Source organism: Bidens hawaiensis, unplaced genomic scaffold (genome assembly GCF_021521415.1).
Source record: "Bidens hawaiensis isolate Kalapana, Puna unplaced genomic scaffold, B.hawaiensis_p1.1 tig00000636_1, whole genome shotgun sequence".
NCBI lineage: Eukaryota > Viridiplantae > Streptophyta > Magnoliopsida > Asterales > Asteraceae > Bidens > Bidens hawaiensis.
Genome location: NW_027491038.1, coordinates 3,409,979 through 3,429,728, shown reverse-complemented (window position 1 = coordinate 3,429,728; position 19,750 = coordinate 3,409,979). Strand labels below are relative to the sequence as shown.

Sequence of the window (19,750 nt, the reverse complement as noted above, 5' to 3'; positions counted from 1 at the left end):
GTCTTCTTTGGTCCTTTAACTTTTGAACTTTGATATTTTTGACCCGTTATTTTCATGATGTTGCATCCTCCCCACCTTGGAATGAATCTTGTCCGCGAGATTCGCTTCTTAGGACAAGTTTCATTTTAGATTCAAGTTTCCAAGTATACTCGGGGCCTCTTCGTGAGTCCCACTTTACTTTCACATTTTTCAATGTTCGTCTTTTTTACTTTCTTTGTTTTCGAATCTTTGATTTGAATTGGTCGTTCTATAATTTTTAAATTTTTATTTATTTCTACATCTTTTAAAAAGTATTGATAAGGATTCATGGCTAGACATTTATCCAGATTAGAGACGTGGAATACATCGTGTATCCCTTTCGTTTTTTTGGGTAGTTGAAGACGGTAGGTGAAAGTACCGATTCGCTCAAGTTATTTCGAATGGTCCTATAAAAGTGAACTAAGTTTTCTTTTGTTACCGGAGCGAATGACGTCTTTCTAAGGCGAAGCTTTAATTAACACTCTATCGCCTATTTTAAATTCTAACGGTTTACATCGGTCATTAGCGTAGCTCTCTTTTGGTGATTTCACGCCACCTTGAGTCGTTCGTAGATTTGTAATACTTTATTAGTCGTTTCGTGGACTACTTCGGGTCCAGACCTTTAGTTATCCCATATTTTTTGAGCAACACACGGATGTTTGGTTTTTGTGTACGTATCTCATCTTACATGGAGTGGCTTGAAAGTTTGTATGGTAATTATTACTCGAGTATTGTATTAGGGGAAAATAATTATCCAACTTCCACTTAAACCTTATACTTGTGCGGAGCATAACCTCGTACGTTTGGATTGTTCTTTTCACTTTGCCCATCTTTTTGGGGATGATAGGCAATGCTAGAGTTCAATCGAGTTTCCTAACATTTGTTGGGAGGTATCTCATAAATGGGATGTAATTCGACTGTCTTGATTGGAGATTTTGAATAGTGGCACACTGTGTAGGGACACGATGTTGTTCACATAATTTCATGCTAATCTATCCATCGAGTACGAATCGTTGGTTGGGAGAAAGATGGGTAAACTTTGTTAGTCTATCAACAATAACTCATCTTGCATCGTGTTGGCGTGTAGTCTTGGAAAGCTTTGTAATACAGTTCTTGGTTATCATTACCCGTTTCTACACGGAGAGTTTGGGTTGTTTAAAGTAATCCAAAGGTTTCTTGTGCTCGGTTTTGACTTGTAAATTAATTTGATCTTTCATTACGTATGAAGTGACATCTTTTCTTTGTTTCTCTATTAATAATTCGATCCAAGGTTTGTGGTATGTTTCATCACTTTCTGAGTGCATCTTGTACTTATGAACTTTGTTCATTATCATCTCGCGTAGCTTTCCTATTATCGGTATTAAATTTCGGTTTCCAAGTGTAAGAATATCATCATCTCCCTTGACTTTAACATATTGATTGTGCCAAAACATTTCTCTATGGAGATTCAATTTTTGTTGATTACTACTCTTGAGGTTTCTTGATTTCACTTTGTTTATGTTTACTTAGGGTTTTAAAATTTCTATAACTCCAATGTTCTAATTCTCCAGGTCTTCTCATTCTTTCGTTTTGGGAAATAAAATCTTCAGACTTAATGGTTTTATCTTTAGCATCTATTTGAATCTACTATCTTAAGTAGATGTTCTAATGCTATACCATCTTGTTTTACATTCACTATGCAATCTTCTTTGTAAATAAATTTTGGTGATTTGATAAGGAACAGATAACCTCCTTTATAGTTATCTTGTTTGACTTTTTACTAATGCTTCCTACTGTAGTATATCTTGTTTGTTCGTTCTATATCCTTGGATGATATAGTAATTTTATATTTTAGAATATCGTAAGTAATTGTAAATAGCTAAACACAGTTGCCAATTGTGTTTAATTATTTACCTTACCTTCTGTAACATCACGGGAATTTTGGGCCAAAAATGACAACTCTCCAGAGTTAAGGGACTAATTCTGCCAAATTCAAATTCCAAAGTTAAAAATGAAAAATCTATTTTCTTGTCCTATCGCGCTACGCGATGGGGACAAGGGACAAGCCATCGCGTATCGCGATGGGGCTTGGTCAAACCTTCTGGAAGGGTCAACAGCGATACGCGATAGCTGGTTGAACCTACGTCATTTCGTATCGCGATGACGTGTCCTGACATCTCTGGCACAAGACTGCCACGTGTCCACACGTGGCACACCTCTCGCACGTGTCCCGACACGTGGCAACACGTGGCACATCGTCCGCCACGTGTTAACACGTGGCACACCGTCTGCCACGTAGCAACACGTGGCAGACCTACGTTGTGAATGTGCGTAGCCACATCGCGCTACGCGATGGGTGACTAGGAGCCGATCGCGTATCGCGATAGGATCCAAAATTTTGCCTATAAATAGCAGGTCCGGGGTCTTCATAACTCACACCCAAAATCAGTTTTCAATCCCCTCTCTAACATCTCTCTAAGCCTCGAGATTCGTGCCATCGATACACCTCGAAAACCGTGCCTCGATTCATCGATAAACGTGCCGTACCTCGATATTCGTACCACTCCCCGACGACGTTCCGTTCAAGAAGGTGATCCCGTACTGACGTCCCGACGTCCCGACGATCATCTCGAAGTGCGTGCCGTGAAAAGTTGGTGTCTCGAGAAGCGTGCCGAAGTGAAGTGGCGATCAAGGCGAGTGTTGAAAAGGCTAAGCGGCGTAGAAGTGATGCTCGAGTATATAGGAAATATTAAGCCGAGGAAAGGTAAGGCTTACTACCCGACTAAAATAATAATAAAATATTATGAAGACTTAATGCCCTAAGTCGGAATTATACTCGATGTTTATGAAAAGAAATTATACAACAAAGAAAAGAAAAGAAAGAAATATAAAAGTGTAGGTATATATATATGTGTGTGATTATATATATATAATTCTTTGTTGTGAATATTATTTAAGTAATAAGGGTATTCATAAATAATAAAAGAAAAAAAGATACGTTTCTTAGAAAAGAAGAAACGTCGGGTTTTTATAATAAACTAAAGGTTTATAAATATTACTTTTAAAACTAAAGGTTTTAAAGTAAAAGAAATGAACTAAAGGTTCATCGAGGTAATAAGACTAAAGGTGTTAAGCCGGATTGTATATCCGACTAATAAAAGTTATACTTGTACTATAGGTGCGAGATAGCAAGAAAGATTACGCAAGGACGGTGTTGGAAACCGATCCCGATCAAAGGTGAATACGCCCCACATTTACAAACTTGTTTTCAAATAAACAAACGTGTTATGTGTAAAACTTTACATGAGACTAAGTGTCTCTAAAAACATTATTAATAAGAGTAAAAGCCTAGAACTCAGGCTGTAGTATACGTTTGTCTGGATCCTTACATATGTGGTAAAATGCGGTGGGCACATCGCACCACGCCTGGTCACGACCTTCAGCCATGATGGGCCGAACCAAAGTATGTTCGAGTGAGAATGACCTTGTGTATATTTATGGTACCTAAGTACGTCGGGACGCTGCGGTGTCTTGCTGGGGTGACCTAGGTAGAGACTCGAGTTATAATGATATTGTTTTAACTTTGTTATTCCTAAGCCAAGATGGGCCGAGGCACGCGTAACCCTCGAGGGGTAGCAAAGTAAAAGAAAATATTTTCGCGTTAGCATATTCACCAGCATTCGTTGCTGACATATTTTTATAACATTTTTGCAGGTAACCAAGGTTAGAGCTAAAGGACGAAGGCTCAAGAATCCGATGGCTCGGATAATTTTTGTCAAATGTTAATATAGCTAAATGGTGGTTTTGTAAACTTAAAACAAGTAAACACAAATGGAACTTGTTTCCATCTTTTGTGTTGTAAATATTTTACAACTTTAATCCTTATATTTTATAAAGTCTTCCGCTAACAATCGTAACTCTGATTTATTTACAAATGTGGTACCAACTATCGAGTCACGCCCCTAGGCCCTAGATGGGGGTGTGACAGGTTGGTATCAGAGCCATCGATCTTAGCAAATTGGGTATCATAAAACAATACCCAAGCTTCGATCCAAGCATAGGAAAATTATCTTACTTGCTTATTTGAATAGGGATAAGATTGGCTGGTAACCTTTTCTTTCCTCTCTACATTCTAAACCACCCAAAGATGTCTTATGAGAAATTAATGGAGTATTATGATAATGAAGCAAGAAGAGCAAGGGAATACTACAAATTCCCAAAGGATGTCATGGATGAAGATTACTTTGAGGCCTTCTTTAGCCGCGGACAATACATTGAACGACCCAAACCGATATATTTCCCCGGGACTGAGCAATGGCCAATTAAATTACCCGATAGTCCGCCACCACCAAGAATCGAACCATCAAGACACTCGAGCTATCATCCACCGACAATGCCTATGTATCAACCCACGAAAATACCAGCATACCATCCCTCGGAAATTCCCACCTACCAAACACCACAAGTACCACAATACTACCCAACCGGATATTTTCCAAATGCACACCCATCTTATACCTTCCTTTCAAACCGACCTATAAAGTAAGAGCCAAAATCCCCATCCTCCGACTGGATGCAGTGCCACTCCGACCAGAGAAGGTGGCATACTGGAAGCTCTACCGCTCATGAAGTCAACTCACAACCCAACAATGGCGAAGGATCATCCCGTAAACCAAGAATGAGGGTGACGATGCCTTACGAGAGTTTCAAGGTGCCTGCGATAATCAAAGAAGCCACTCCGTATATGGAAGAGGAGGAAGAGCCTATGGAGGAAGAAGAGGAGGATCCCGAAGAGGAGGATCCTATGGAAGAAACCGAACCGGAAGAAGAGCATCCCGGCAACCCTAATGAGATATCAACATCCATTGATGGATCACTCACTTCCAACAACCCAAGTTACGGTTCTGTCGATCCGTATGTGCAGTATCTTGAGTAGTTAAGGAACCAAGCTTCATCAAGCTTCCCGCCATTTCAAGGAAGGATTCCTTCAATTCAAGAACAAGCTGATGAGATTCGCGAGCAAAATCAAGCCGCCAAGACATACCTCTACCTTGCAGCTGATCAGACTTACGTCCCGTATCCAGAACCGAGAAACCACTTCGAGATGGTGACGCTGGGTTACCGTGACCCACCTCCACAATATGGATACCCCAACGTTATTCCGCAATTATATGAAGAACACCTGGATCGCGCGTTACACGAGACAGATGATTGGAGGAAGAAGGTGGCTGAAGAAGGGAAAAAGAAGAAGAAGATAGGAGAGAAGCTTCTTCACAAATGCAACTAACTGACAAGGGTTGTTAAGAAGTTTCTGAAGGACTGAGATGATAGTGGTAATGGTGTGTTTCAAGAGAAGAAGCGTGTGTGTGCTCAAGTATATGTGTGTAATGTAGTTTGTTTGTAATGTGTTGTATGGATAAGAAAATATATATACATCGGATATGAATGTATATATATAAGTTTGTGTTGTAATAATCCTTGTATATACCGCGTATGGTATCTACAAATGTTGAAATAATGTGTGTTTAATAAAGAAATTCGATAAATTTCAGATATAAAAGAATAGAAAGAAAAAGATAAATGTCTCAACAAGTAATAACGTTGAGGTTTCCCGAAAGGAATCCGAAAAACAAAAAGAAAAAGGAAAAGGACCTGAAAAAGAACAAGAAGATCCAATTCCCGAAAAATTTATGGATCGAATCCAAAAGATGATTAAAGACGCTGTTAGGGAAGGATCCTTGGCTAGGTCCCAATCTCGTCAAACAAAACATTCTCACTCGGTTAATCCGTTCCGAAAATCTGTTTCCAAACCCCGCTCTTGACCTTCTCTTATGGATGAGAGTGTACACGAGTCAAACGCTGATGGAGGCGTTCGTCAAGAATTTAAAAGGCTTAAGATTGGGGGGTGTACGTTCAAAGACTTCAAGTACTATGGACCGAAAGAATTCCGCGGAGATAAGGGAGCCATCGTGACTGTTAGGTGGCTTGAAGAGATGGAGACGATTGTAATTACGAGCAAGTGTTCGAAAGAGGAAAAGATTCAATACTCCGCCCTGATGTTCAAAGGCGAAGTGTTAGAGTGGTGGAACACACTAATCATGAGTAGAGGAAGGGAGGTAATGTATGGGCTGTCATGCAACAAATTTAAGGAATTGATAATGTCGAAGTTCTGTCCGATGCATGAGACGGACCAAATCCAAACCAAGTTCCTATCTCACAAGGTTGTCGGAACAAACCTCCGTGAGTATAATACCAAATTTCATGAGTACTGCTGCTTGGTGCCCCAGCTGGTTACCCCGGAATCCAGCAAAGTTACACGCTATATATGGGGGCTACCGCGGGAAATTCGTGACATGGTGAGGTCGCACTTGCCTCAAACCGCCGACTCCGCGATGGAATTTGCAGGATACTTAATGGGCGGAATGATCCGCAACAAAGAAGAAGATAAGAGGGTCGTGGCGACGCAAGATACGAAGAAGGAGGGAAATGCCCGTTTCAAGGGTAAGGGAGTCGACCAACGAAGGTCTGGCTTTGGTTCTGGCATCCCACAATGCAAAATTTGCAAAAAATACCATAGGGGTCGATGCCATCTAACTCCCCGTCCTTGTGAGTCATGTCACAAATTCGGTCACGCCACGGTCGATTGTTGGAAGAAGAAGATGACTTGCTACAATTGCAAGGAGATGGGACATCTTAGCCTTGAATGCCCCAAGAATAAACCCGCGGCTGGTGGTGCGGGTGGTAGCGGTCAAAAGAGTGAGCCCAAGAAGGGCAATGCAAGAGTGTTCGTCCTTGATACAAAGAAAGCGGCCGATACACCGGAAACCATTACCGGTACGTTTCTTGTTAACAATACCTATGCTAGAGTCTTGTTTGATTCAGGAGCCAATTTAAGTTTTATAGATTATAAGTTTTGTAGTCTATTAAACGAACCCTTAATCAAACTTAATAAAACTCTAAGCGACGAGACCACTAGTGGTGAAATCGTTAAAATCTCCAAAGCTTTAGAAAACGGAAAAATCTTATTAGCCGGTTACGTTTTACCTATTCAAATGTTGCCCATGACTCTTGCTGGTTTTGATGTTGTATTGGGTATGGATTGGTTATCCGACAACCATGCCCGTATCCTTTGCAATAGTAAGACTGTTGAACTTCGAGCCCCTGACAAACGTACGATACGAATCGAAGGGGATAAGGACGCGGGCCAAGTTAGCCTAATCTCCATGATAAGGGATAACAAATGTTTAAATCAAGGATGCTTAGCATTCATGGCCTACGTCACCGAAGAATCTAAACCCAAAGAAATCAAAGACATTCCCGTTGTTTCCGATTATTCCGATGTCTTTCCCGACGAACTCCCCGACATTCCTCCCGACCGCGAGGTGGAATTTAGAATCGATCTCATTCCCGTCACTGCTTCGATCGCCAAAGCTCCATATCGCCTTGCACCAACCGAGATGAAAGAACTGAAGAAACAACTTGATGAGCTTCTCGAGAAAGGATTCATACGACCAAGTTCATCGCCATGGGGAGCGCCGATACTTTTTGTCAAGAAGAAGGATGGATCCATGCGAATGTGCATAGACTACCAAAGTTACGATCAAGAACCGATACCCACTCCCTCGAATCGACGATCTCTTTGACCAACTTCAAGGTGCTAGCTTCTTTTCCAAGATCGATCTTCGCTCCGGCTATCACCAACTTAAGGTTCGATCCGAAGACATTCCAAAGACCGCGTTCCAAACAAGGTACGACCATTACGAGTTCACCGTTATGCCATTTGGACTTACTAATGCGCCGGCTGCGTTCATGGATATGATGAATCGTATATGTAAGCCTTACTTAGATAAGTTTGTAACCGTATTCATCGACGACATATTAATCTACTCTAAGACTAAGGCCGATCATGAAAATCACCTTCGAACATTACTTGAAATTCTTAGGGGCGAGAAACTATACGGCAAGTTCTCGAAATGCGAGTTCTGGTTGCACGAGGTGCAATTTCTTGGTCACATCATCAACGTTAACGGAATTCAAGTGGACCCCACTAAGATTGAAGCTATCTCGAAGTGGGAGATCCCAAAGTCGCCAATCGAGATTCGAAGTTTCTTGGGATTGGCCGGCTATTATCGAAGGTTCATCGAGAACTTTTCTCGAATCGCTGTTCCCTTAACCTCCTTGACTCGAAAGAACATCAAATACGAATTGGGAACAAAGCAACAAGAGGCGTTCGATATACTTAAACAAAAGCTTACCCAAGCTCCTATACGGGCCTTGCCAGAAGGTATTGAAGACTTCGTCGTCTTTTGCGATGCGTCCCATTCCGGCTTGAGATGCGTATTGATGCAACGAAAGAAAGTAATCTCGTACGCCTCTCGTCAACTCAAGGTGCACGAGAAGAATTATACGACTCACGATCTAGAGTTAGGCGCCATAATCTTCTCCCTTAAGATATGGAGGCACTATCTCTATGGAGTAAGATTTACCGTGTACACTGATCATAAGAGCTTAAAGCACATCTTTGATCAAAAAGAGCTGAACATGCGCCAAAGACGCTGGATGGAAACCCTAAACGACTATGACTGCGAAATTGTCTACCACGAAGGTAAAGACAACGCTGTGCCTGATGCCTTAAGTCATAAGGAACACGAAAAGCCAAAAAGAGTCCGAGCGTTAAGGATAGAACTTCAAATCGATCTTATTGACCAAATCAAATTCGCTCAAACTCAAGCAATAAACGAGAACCAAATCTCTGATGAAAAACGTAATGGCACCATTGACTTGTTAGTCAAAGGTGATGATGGTATTCTTAGAATGGGAATCCGAATTTGGGTACAAGTTGTTGGAGGATTGCGCGAGAAGATATTAAACGAAGCCCATAAGTCTAAATATACGATGCATCTGGGAGCGACAAGATGTACCATAACCTCAAGGCAAACTATTGGTGGAACGGGATGAAAAAGGATGTCGCTTCGCATGTGGCGAAATGTTTGACATGTTTGAAAGTCAAGGCTGAACACCAAAAGCCTTCGTGATTGCTTCAGAAACCCGAAATTCCCGTATGGAAGTGGGAGTTGATTACCATGGATTTCATTACCAAACTCCCTAAAACGACTCGACAACATAATGCAATCTGGGTAATTGTGGATCGATTAACAAAGTCCGCACACTTCATACCCATCAATGAGTCTTACTCAATGGACAAGTTAGCTCGTATCTATGTTAACAATATTGTGGCCCTACATGGGGTACCGTTGTCCATTATTTTTGATCGAAAGTCGTTTCACGTCTCACTTCTGGAAAAGCTTCCAACAAGCGCTAGGCACAAAGCTTAACCTTAGCACCGCCTATCATCCACAAACTGATGGGCAAAGCGAAAGGACAATTCAAACGTTGGAAGATATGCTCCGAGATTGCGTGATAGACTTAGGTGGAAGTTGGGATGACCACTTACCCCTAATGGAATTTTCGTATAACAATAGTTATCATGCAAGTATTCAAGCCGCACCGTTTGAGGCGTTGTATGGTCGAAAATGTTGAACGCCCATGTGTTGGTCTGAAACTGGAGATAATCAATTATCTGGACCCGAGATTGTCCAAGAAACTACCGACAAAGTTATCCAAATCCGCGAACGACTTAAGACGGCACGTGATCGCCAAAAGAGTTACGCCGATGTCCGTCGTAAGCCGTTAGAATTCAATGTCGACGATAAAGTTCTTTTGAAAGTCTCGCCATGGAAAGGCGTAGTCCGCTTCGGCAAGAAAGGAAAGTTAAGTCCTCGATTCGTTGGACCATTCGAGGTACTTGAACGAGTTGGTACCGTCGCATATCGATTGCGACTACCCGAGGAAATGCAAGGGATACGCATTGTGTTCCATATCTCGAATTTGCGTAAATGTTTAGCCGATGAATCTCTCTCGATGCCGTTAAAAGATGTTGAAATTAATGAGAACTTGAAATTTGTTGAGCACCCAATTCAAATCGAAGATTCAAAACTTAAGAAGCTCAAAAGTCGAACTTTGAAAATAGTGAAAGTAGAATGGGATTCCCGACGAGGACCCGAGTATACTTGGGAACTCGAGTCTGAAATGAGAAAGAAATACCCCAACTTATTCTCGTGAAGCAATCTCGAGGATGAGATTTATTTCAAGGTGGGAGGATGTAACATCACCGGAATTTTGGGCCAAAAATGACAACTCTCCAAAGTTAAGGGACTAATTCTGCCAAATTCAAACTCCAAAGTTAAAAATGAAAAATCTGTTTTCTTGTCTTATTGCGCTACGCGATGGGAACAAGGGACAAGCCATCGCGTATCGCGATGGGGCTTGGTCAAACCTTCTGGAAGGGTCAACAGCGATACGCGATAGCTGGTTGAACCTACGTCATCGCGTATCGCGATGACGTATCCTGACACCTCTGGCACAAGACTGCCACGTGTCCACACGTGGCACATCTCTCGCCACGTGTCCCGACACGTGGCAACACGTGGCACATCGTCCGCCACATGTTAACACGTGGCAAACCGTCTGCCACGTAGCAACACGTGGCAGACCTACGTTGTGAATGTGCGTAGCCACATCGCGCTACGCGATGAGTGACTAGGAGCCGATCGCGTATCGCGATAGGATCCAAAATTTTGCCTATAAATAGCAGGTCCGGGGTCTTCATAACTCACACCCCAAATCAGTTTTCAATCCCCTCTCTAACATCTCTCTAAGCCTCGAGATTCGTGCCATCGATACACCTCGAAAACCGTGCCTCGATTCCTCGATAAACGTGTCGTACCTCGATATTCGTACCACTCCCCGACGACGTTCCGATCAAGAAGGTGATCCCGTACCGACGTCCCGACGATCATCTCGAAGTGCGTGCCGTGAAAAGTTGGTGTCTCGAGAAGCGTGCCGAAGTGAAGTGGCGATCAAGGCGAGTGTTGAAAAGGCTAAGCGGCGTAGAAGTGCTGCTCGAGTATCTAGGAAATTTTAAGCCGAGGAAAGGTAAGGCTTACTACCCGACTAAAATAATAATAAAATATTATAAAGGCTTAATGCCCTAAGTCGGAATTATACTCGATGTTTATGAAAAGAAATTATACAACAAAGAAAAGAAAAGAAAAGAAAGAAATATAAAAGTGTAGGTATATATATGTGTGTGAGATTATATATAATTCTTTGTTGTGAATATTATTTAAGTAATAAGGGTATTCTTAAATAATAAAAGAAAAAAAGATACGTTTCTTAGAAAAGAAGAAACGTCAGGTTTTTATAATAAACTAAAGGTTTATAAATATTACTTTTAAAACTAAAGGTTTTAAAGTAAAAGAAATGAACTAAAGGTTCATCGAGGTAATAAGACTAAAGGTGTTAAGCCGGATTGTATATCCGACTAATAAAAGTTATACTCGTACTATAGGTGCGAGATAGCAAGAAAGATTACGCAAGGACGGTGTTGGAAACCGATCCCGATCAAAGGTGAATACGCCCCACTTTTACAAACTTGTTTTCAAATAAACAAACGTGTTATGTGTAGAGACTCGAGTTATAATGATATTGTTTTAACTTTGTTATTCCTAAGTACGTCGGGACGCTGCGGTGTCTTGCTGGGGTGACCTAGGTAGAGACTCGAGTTATAATGATATTGTTTTAACTTTGTTATTCCTAAGCCAAGATGAGCCGAGGCACGCGTAAACCTCGAGGGGTAGCAAAGTAAAAGAAAATATTTTCGCGTCAGCATATTCACCAGCATTCGTTGCTGACGTATTTTTATAATATTTTTGCAGGTAACCAAGATTAGAGCTAAAGGACGAAGGCTCAAGAATCCGATGGCTCGGATAATTTTTGTCAAATGTTAATATAGCTAAATGGTGGTTTTGTAAACTTAAAACAAGTAAACACAAATGGAACTTGTTTCCATATTTTGTGTTGTAAATATTTTACAACTTTAATCCTTATATTTTATAAAGTCTTCCGCTAACAGTCGTAACTCTGATTTATTTTCAAATGTGGTACCAACTATCGAGTCACGCCCCTAGGCCCTAGATGGGGGTGTGACACCTTCAGTATTCTAAATATTAACTAGATATTTCTCGGATTCAATCTATCGAATCTCTTTTGCAGAAATCTTCATGACATTCTATCCTTTTTAACTTACTCATTCTTGATAGCTTTCAAGATTTTCATACTTGTTTTACGTAATCCCTTGCTTCATGATTTTGACGGATTCTTTCCGTTTATTTCCATCAATTATACCCTTGAACTTTTAAAGTTCGGATAATTTATTTTCTTTGAATAGACATGCTTTGTTTAATTCATCATTCACTTTAGTTCATCTTTCTATAGATGATGATTTATTAATTAACATACTTTCTTGTATTTTGAAAATTTTACTATATCTTTTTCCTTTGCATATAAGCATTCTTGTATAGAGACACGATCTATATGCTAATATCTTTCTTTATACACATTAGGGATTTAAATACCTTTCTAAGATTACAAAATTTCTCGTTTCATAACGAGATTACAAACTGTTTACAAGAGTTAACTAAACTGTGAGTTATTTACAAGAGTTAACGTTCCTTTGACCTACTCTTATCTTTGTTTGATTGTTTTGAAACTGTTAAGTGACTTTATTATCTAGCTATTTTGTTTGTTTATAACGTTGCTTAGGTATGATGTGTGGAGTACTTGTTTTCATTCGTGTGAGAGATTGAGGTATTGTTTGCTGAGCACATTCGGTTAGGAGGGCGTTCATGGAAAAAGACTAGCATATTGATTGTCTCGCATATTACTAGCTAAGTATTTTCCGTTGTACTTTTGTAGTTTTATTTGTGTTTTCATTTTTATCATTTATTTTTATTTTAGGTTTTTAACTTTTTGGTTTTATTTTAATTTTTTGAGTCATTTTTCCATTCCTGCATTGAGGACAACGCACAATTTAAGTGTGGGGATGGAACATAAGTGTCTATTCAAAAAAATAAATATTGAAAAATGTCTCTTGAGTATATAATTTTCGCAATAAAAATGGAAGATGATGAAAAATATTGGGAATTGTTTTTTCAAACTACAAATATAAAAAAAACACACTTAACTTGTGATGTGTCGGTAGGCTCAAACTTGTGAATGAAAGAACAGTTTGATATTTGTTTAAATAATAAAATGATATTTAGTGGGAAAAATGTTAGTCCGTAGAAATCTGAGATGAAAACTCGGGTCATACTCAAGCCTCATTTGAGTCTGATTGCAGAAAAATTAAAAGTTTTATAGAAATTTGAATAAGTTATTATACGATGCTTTTGTAGGTTTAACGTTAGAGCATGTCAAGTAACCGGTGATATAAACTTAATCATGCGCTTCTAGTTTTAGTGGTTAACACTTCATCAGCGTATGGTTTTATAGGCTTAAATCATGTATTATTGGGATGGCTCGGGTCCGGAGACTACGAGTCTTTTTACGGTTTATTATCTGGATATCATCGAATATTTAAATATAAAAGCTTTTAAGCATAAAACCCGCAATTTAATGTCATAACATTCACTTACAAGAATGTAACATTCCCAAAATTTCGATCAAAAAATTGTGACATTCGTCAAAATTCGTTTTCGAAACCTAACCCGGTTTAAGATTTTAAGTTATCTCATTTACGTTTGTTAAAATTCTTATAAAGATTTCGTTTAAGAAACTAAGGTTTAAGATTTTATTTTAATCTTTAAGAAGCTTGTGCTTCCGGCCGTTTTGGTCGAACACATACATTCCAATTGTTAGTTTCTCAATCAAAACGTTATAAACTTAATTTCTAGTCATAGCCATCCGTTATAAGCAAATTAATCAACGGAGTTTTTTTTTAACTTGTATCCAGCATTAAACGGTAAGCCGTTCTAACCTGTAATAAGTCTATTTATGCCTTCGTAAACACGCTAATGATTCACTCGCACACTCCGTTACTCACAATTGTACTCTAACCAAGCGTACCTCTTGGACTTCCAATCATCATCCTTTCGGTAATTTAGATATGTTTTTGAATCGTTTTCACATACAGAGCAAAAGCCCAAATTTACATAGGGAATCTAGAACTAATTTCTTAAACAATTTGTTGAACAAGTTTTGACCCATAAAGTTTTGTGAACAATAATATTTCTTCAAAACCAAACCGTTTCATTTGTTTAGATTTTTTTTTCTCACCTAATTTGGTCATGCAAAACTAGTTTATAAGCCATGTAGTTATTTCTATGTAAACTAGTTTTAACACCGTAACTACAAAATGATTCATTATAATTATTTTGTTTAACATCGAAACCTATGTTTATTAAATACTAGCTTTTAGCCCCTGTATTACGAGGTTTTTCTACACTTGTCGTTTCTAGTTATTGTATATATATTGTTTGAATTTAATTTAATTTATTTTAAGATAGCTTTTTATATTTATTCAGAATTTATATAGTTGGAACTATTTTGATCTATTTTTGTTTGTTCATTATGTTCGTTTTTGAATGAAACACTAAATGATTCATTTGCTTAACGCTTTAAATTTGTTCATTTGTATTCATTTAAGTGTATTCATTTATGTTCGTTTACTTTTAATCATTTATGTTTGCTTATTTTTATTTAGTTATGTTCATTTATATTCGGTTTATGTTTGTTTAGATTTTATATGAACACGAACATGTTCACTTTTTAAACGAACAAACATGAATACAGATATTTGTTTGATAAGTATTCGTGTTTGTTTATTGTTAAATGAGCAAACAAATAAATATGTAAAGACAAGAATAAATCTAGAAGAATGTTTTGTTTTGTGTTACATAGGTTGAGGTGGTCATTTAATTTTTTTTTGTCTAGATGTAACACATTCACAAAAACTATAATTCATTAGGGAGCAAAGCTTGTATCCATGGCTCCCATTATCTATTGTCAATTAGTAGCCCAATTTCCCTTGAGCCATAAAGGGTGTGATCTTTTTGCAAATTACAACGGGTCAAAACTAAAAACGGCTCGTTCCTACTCAACATAAGATCAATCTTATTTCCAATTCGTTCTCTGTTGAGGTTATTAGCAATGGGTACAGAAGCTGCAAGTTTAAGTTCTTTGACCATTTCGAAGTCAAACAATGTGTACAGAAACTTCCCCTAACGTGTTTATTTCCTTTTAAGCTAATTATGTTAGTGTTTTGAAATTTGGATATGAAAGACGACTCCGTTCACGCAACTGGCTGTCTACCCAACATGTATAAAATGAAATAAATAAATAATGATTAATTATTTATTTATGAACTATTAACCACTTTTACTTTTAAAGAATATAATTTTATTGTTCTTCAAGATAAACTAGCCAGTTGCTCGCGCGATGCAGCGGTGTATGTAGAAACGCAACCGTTGTTAGTACGTTTGTAACCTCGCAACGGTACGTGCGAAACCCAACAGTGGTATGCATTTAACGTGGCATCGGGCGTGTAACCGGTGCCAGTAAGCACACCACATAATGCTTATACGCGAGCAACCGGTATGTATAAACAATGTCATCAATGTAACTGATGCTTGAACGCGCATAATAGGTGGCGACAAGCAAGAAGCAAAGATGAAATGTATAATAATTTCAAATAAACTACTTTTAACCCAATCCTTTTTTACAAACCTATTTCGACCCGAAAGCGTTTTAACCCAAATCCCGTTTTGACATTAACCCTTTCGATCTAAACTCACCCCGACATCAACTAAATTAACCCTTTTTGTATTAACCTGTTTCAACCCTAAACCGTTCCAACACCATTAGTCGAACATGCCCGACCTATTGCCGGTAATAATTGGTAATCATGTAACATGTTAGTTTTTGAAAATTAATAAACTATAGCGATACCATACTCAAATTAAAGATAATAAAATGCTCGTTTTTATGGTGTAATTTTTAGAAAAAATATTAACGTGTGAAAAAGTTACGGCCGTTTAAATGTTGTGGGGGTAGTTGGTTAATAATTAGGGGGAAAATATGTAACTATTTAATATACTAACAAAACTTGATTAAAGTTGAAGGACCACTATTGTATATTATATTTGGATATGCAAAGACTACTTTACCCCTAAATTCTTAAAATTATATGCATTGTTACTTGTATAATATGCAACAAGAGTGAAACCTCTTAAAATTTAAGAGGTCACTCACTCCTATATTATATATAGTATAGATAATGTAAAATAGAACAGGGGTGTTTATAAACATTTTGTAGGTTTTATTTGCATATCTAAGTTATACTTTAATGCTTCATTGACTTGTACAATTTAATCTACAAATCTATTTTGAATTTTTTTTATATCGAAACGTCTACAAAAATAAGCACGTCGTAATGGTTGGTTCGGTTTTTTAAGAACATTATATAATTAAAAATATAAGCGAAAGAAAAAAAAAGTAATTTTGTCAAATTTGTTGATAAAGATGAGGGGTAAAATGTGTAAACATTTCTAAATATTACAAAAGTAAAATAAAGTATAAGGACATATATTGTAAGTTTCAAGGGATATATATTGTAAGTTTTAGGGCATATATTGTAATTATAAAATCACAAATTAGAATTACGGGTTAGTTAATTGTGTTAAGACAATATTATCCCTAGAATCATAAATTTTAATGCATTGTTTCTTGTACATGTAGCATTATTTATTGGACCTCTTAAAAATTAAGTGGTCCTTGACTCACTCTTTATATATAGTAGAGATAATTCCCAACATGAGATTCAATTTATATAGTGGTTTTTTTTGTCTTACCCAACTTAACAGATTCAGGTAGGATGGTGTAGATGGAAAGCAGGCACAAGTATACTGTGCGACAAAAGTTTCCCAACTAAATTAAAGGGAAAATTTTATAAGGTTGCAGTTAGATCTGCAATGCTATATGGAACAGATTATTGGGTCATCAAGAAGGCACAAGTGCGGAAGATGGAGGTAGCAGAAATGAGAATGCTACATTGGATGTGTGGGCACACAAGGTTAGACCAAATAACAAACGTTGTGTTTCGGGAGAGATTAGGGGTAGCGAACATAGCAGACAAGATAAGAGAGTGGAGATTGAGATGGTTTGGCCATGTGAAGAGAAGACAGACGACAAATCCTGTTAGATCATAGAAAACATTACTATAGAGGGGAAGAGGGGTAGAGGACGACCTAAATTGACTTGGGACGAGAGGATTAGGCATGATTTGATAGACCTAAACCTCTCCGAGGACATGGTTGAGGATATGAATTCTTGAAGAAGTAGAATTAAAGTTAAGGATTTTTAGGGAGAAATGAATACCTTAGGGCTTCTATTTTACTTATTTCGGCGAACACCATAATGTTATTTTCTTTACATATATATATATATATATATAGTATTAGTATTATTACTATTACTATTATTACTAGTATTATTAATATTTTTATATTACTGTTAAACTTTGATTCCCTCTGTATTGCTTCATACATATGTACTTTAGAGCTGAGGGTCTCCCTGAAAGCCACCTCTTTATCCCTTTGGATAGAGGTACGGTGTGCCTACATCCCATCCTCCTTAGACCCTACTTATAGCTTTGCAGTTGATGGGACTTCACTAGGTATGATTGATTGATATTAGTTGGTATTATTAGATACTAGAGGGTCCTCAATGTAATATAGATTAGTATTTATGTACATGTAATCCTCTGGTATTAATTAACAATATGCAACAATTCAATATACAGTTCCTTTTGGTATCAGAGCCAAGAACCTTAAAACCCTAAAAGCCGCCACCTTCCCCAGGCAAAATCTTCAATCGCTGCACAATCAACTCTCAACCACAGTTGTCAGCAGCAAACCCTAAACCACTGTTCGTTTCTTTTTTCCTCTTTTAATGGCTTTACTTGTTGCTTTTACCACCCAAGAGAAGACATCCCATAACTCACATAAGTTTGCATCACTCTAACCCCTAGTGGCGGATCCAGAAAATCTAGCCAGTGGGTGCAAAAAAAAGTGCAACCTAGAACTTGTCAATTCAAACTAAAGCAAGTCAAACCAAAATGGGTCGGGTCAAACCGAAACAGGTTGAGTAAAGAATTTACATTAAACAAACTATGTATAGAAATGTAAACAATAAATTTCATTAAAGATAAACAAAATACATATTACAATTGACCTCTACGTGATTTCATCTTTTGAAAACGGTAAATTACAGCTTCATTCGTAACACTTAAAAGTGCTTCTTTTTCAACAATAAAATTACACAAGCATTCAAAAAAATCTTCACCAATTTGATTACGTAAATTTGTCTTTATGATCTTCATTGCCAAAAAACATCTCTCAATCATTGAGGTTGCAATAGGCAAAACTAATGTTAGCTTTAATAATCGATAAACCAAATGAAAAGAGATATCTTTCCTTGTTTCCACCATAACTCTAGTAAGATCCGCAATACCTTTCATATTAGCAAATCTTTCATCATTTCGCACACTACTGATGTACAAACCAAGTTGAGACGCAAGTACAATTTTGTCCCCATTATCAAAATCATATGATTATAACTCACACAATCTCATTAACTTTGATGCATCAAACTTGGAAAATGAATCATACGGATTGAAAGCCAACATGTTTTGAAGTAAACCCATGTTAATCTCATTAAAGTGATCACCAAATTCTTGAATTTCCATATCGACAACACGATTGAAATAATCAAAATTATAATAATGTTGATTGGTGATTATGTACCTTTGTCTTTTGGGTCTATAACCAGTGTCATCGACAAGATGTGAAGCCGCAATCACCCTAATATGTTCGCCTCCCAATAATTCTAAATTTTCAATTAAAGTGGTTGAGCAATTAACTAATATGGGCTTAATTGTTATTGTTCATAACAAAATTAAATTTGGGCTTAAAATTTAAAAAATTAAGTTTGGGAGTAACTCCTACAAATTACGGTTTTTGGAAAACAATAATCCAACCGTTTTTTGTTACTAACAACATGTTTGGCTATGTTGATGGAACAAGTCCGTGCCCACAGGCAACCATCGAACCACTTGCCTCAATAGGATAAAGATTTTGCTCCTTCTGTTGATCGTGACAATCCCAGTTATGCAATCTGGATTGCTAATGACGCCCACGTACGCATGCTGATTATATCTACAGTCTCTGAATCCTCGTGTCACCATGTTCAAGGTAATACTGCAAAAGATCTCTGGTTATCTCTTGAACGTGCTTATGCACCACATACATCTTCACGTGAGTATACCCTAAAAACTCATCTTCTCAAGATAGAGATGAAAGGCGACGAATCGCCCGCTGCTTATCTTTCTCGGGCTCAAGAATATGCCAATGCTCTTGCAAACATTGGCGAGCCATTTAAAGACAAAGTCTTTGTTATGTTGGCAGTGTTTGGACGTCGTGAAGAATATAATGGGCTAAAATCAACCCTTCTTGGCCGTCAATTCCCAGTTGCTTTTAATGAACTACAGGGTCTCCTCTCTGACCATGACTACATGCTAGGAAAAATACAGTCTAATCAGGCCCGGCTTTCACTACTGCTACTTATCATGTAATTCCCTCCATTGTCAAAACTGATTCAACAACTATCCCAAATAACAATCAACTTTATGCTATCCAACAACTTGCCTCCTACTTAGGTTATCAACTAACCTCATCTAGTCATTCACAAGCCTTTTACAACTACAAACCCTCCCAAAACAATTGGGATCGCAGGTACAATAACAGTCGTGGACGTGGTCGCGAGTCCTACAACTGCAAGTCAGGCAATACTCGAGGAC

The 19,750-nt window shown here is 38.0% G+C and overlaps 1 protein-coding gene across 1 annotated transcript; it reads left to right on the top strand.

Annotated features, from left to right (window-relative positions):
• The first annotated feature begins 19,096 nt into the window (after positions 1–19,096).
• LOC143529003 (uncharacterized) lies at positions 19,097–19,525 on the top strand. Its single transcript, XM_077024897.1, has one exon. The coding sequence runs from the start codon at positions 19,097–19,099 to the stop codon at positions 19,523–19,525; it is 429 nt and encodes a 142-aa protein (XP_076881012.1).
• The last annotated feature ends 225 nt before the right edge of the window (positions 19,526–19,750 follow it).

What these genes read in the sequence shown, in the direction of transcription:
- LOC143529003 (XM_077024897.1), top strand. Translation starts at nt 19,097, where the DNA reads ATGCTGATTATATCTACAGTCTCTGAATCCTCGTGTCACCATGTTCAA.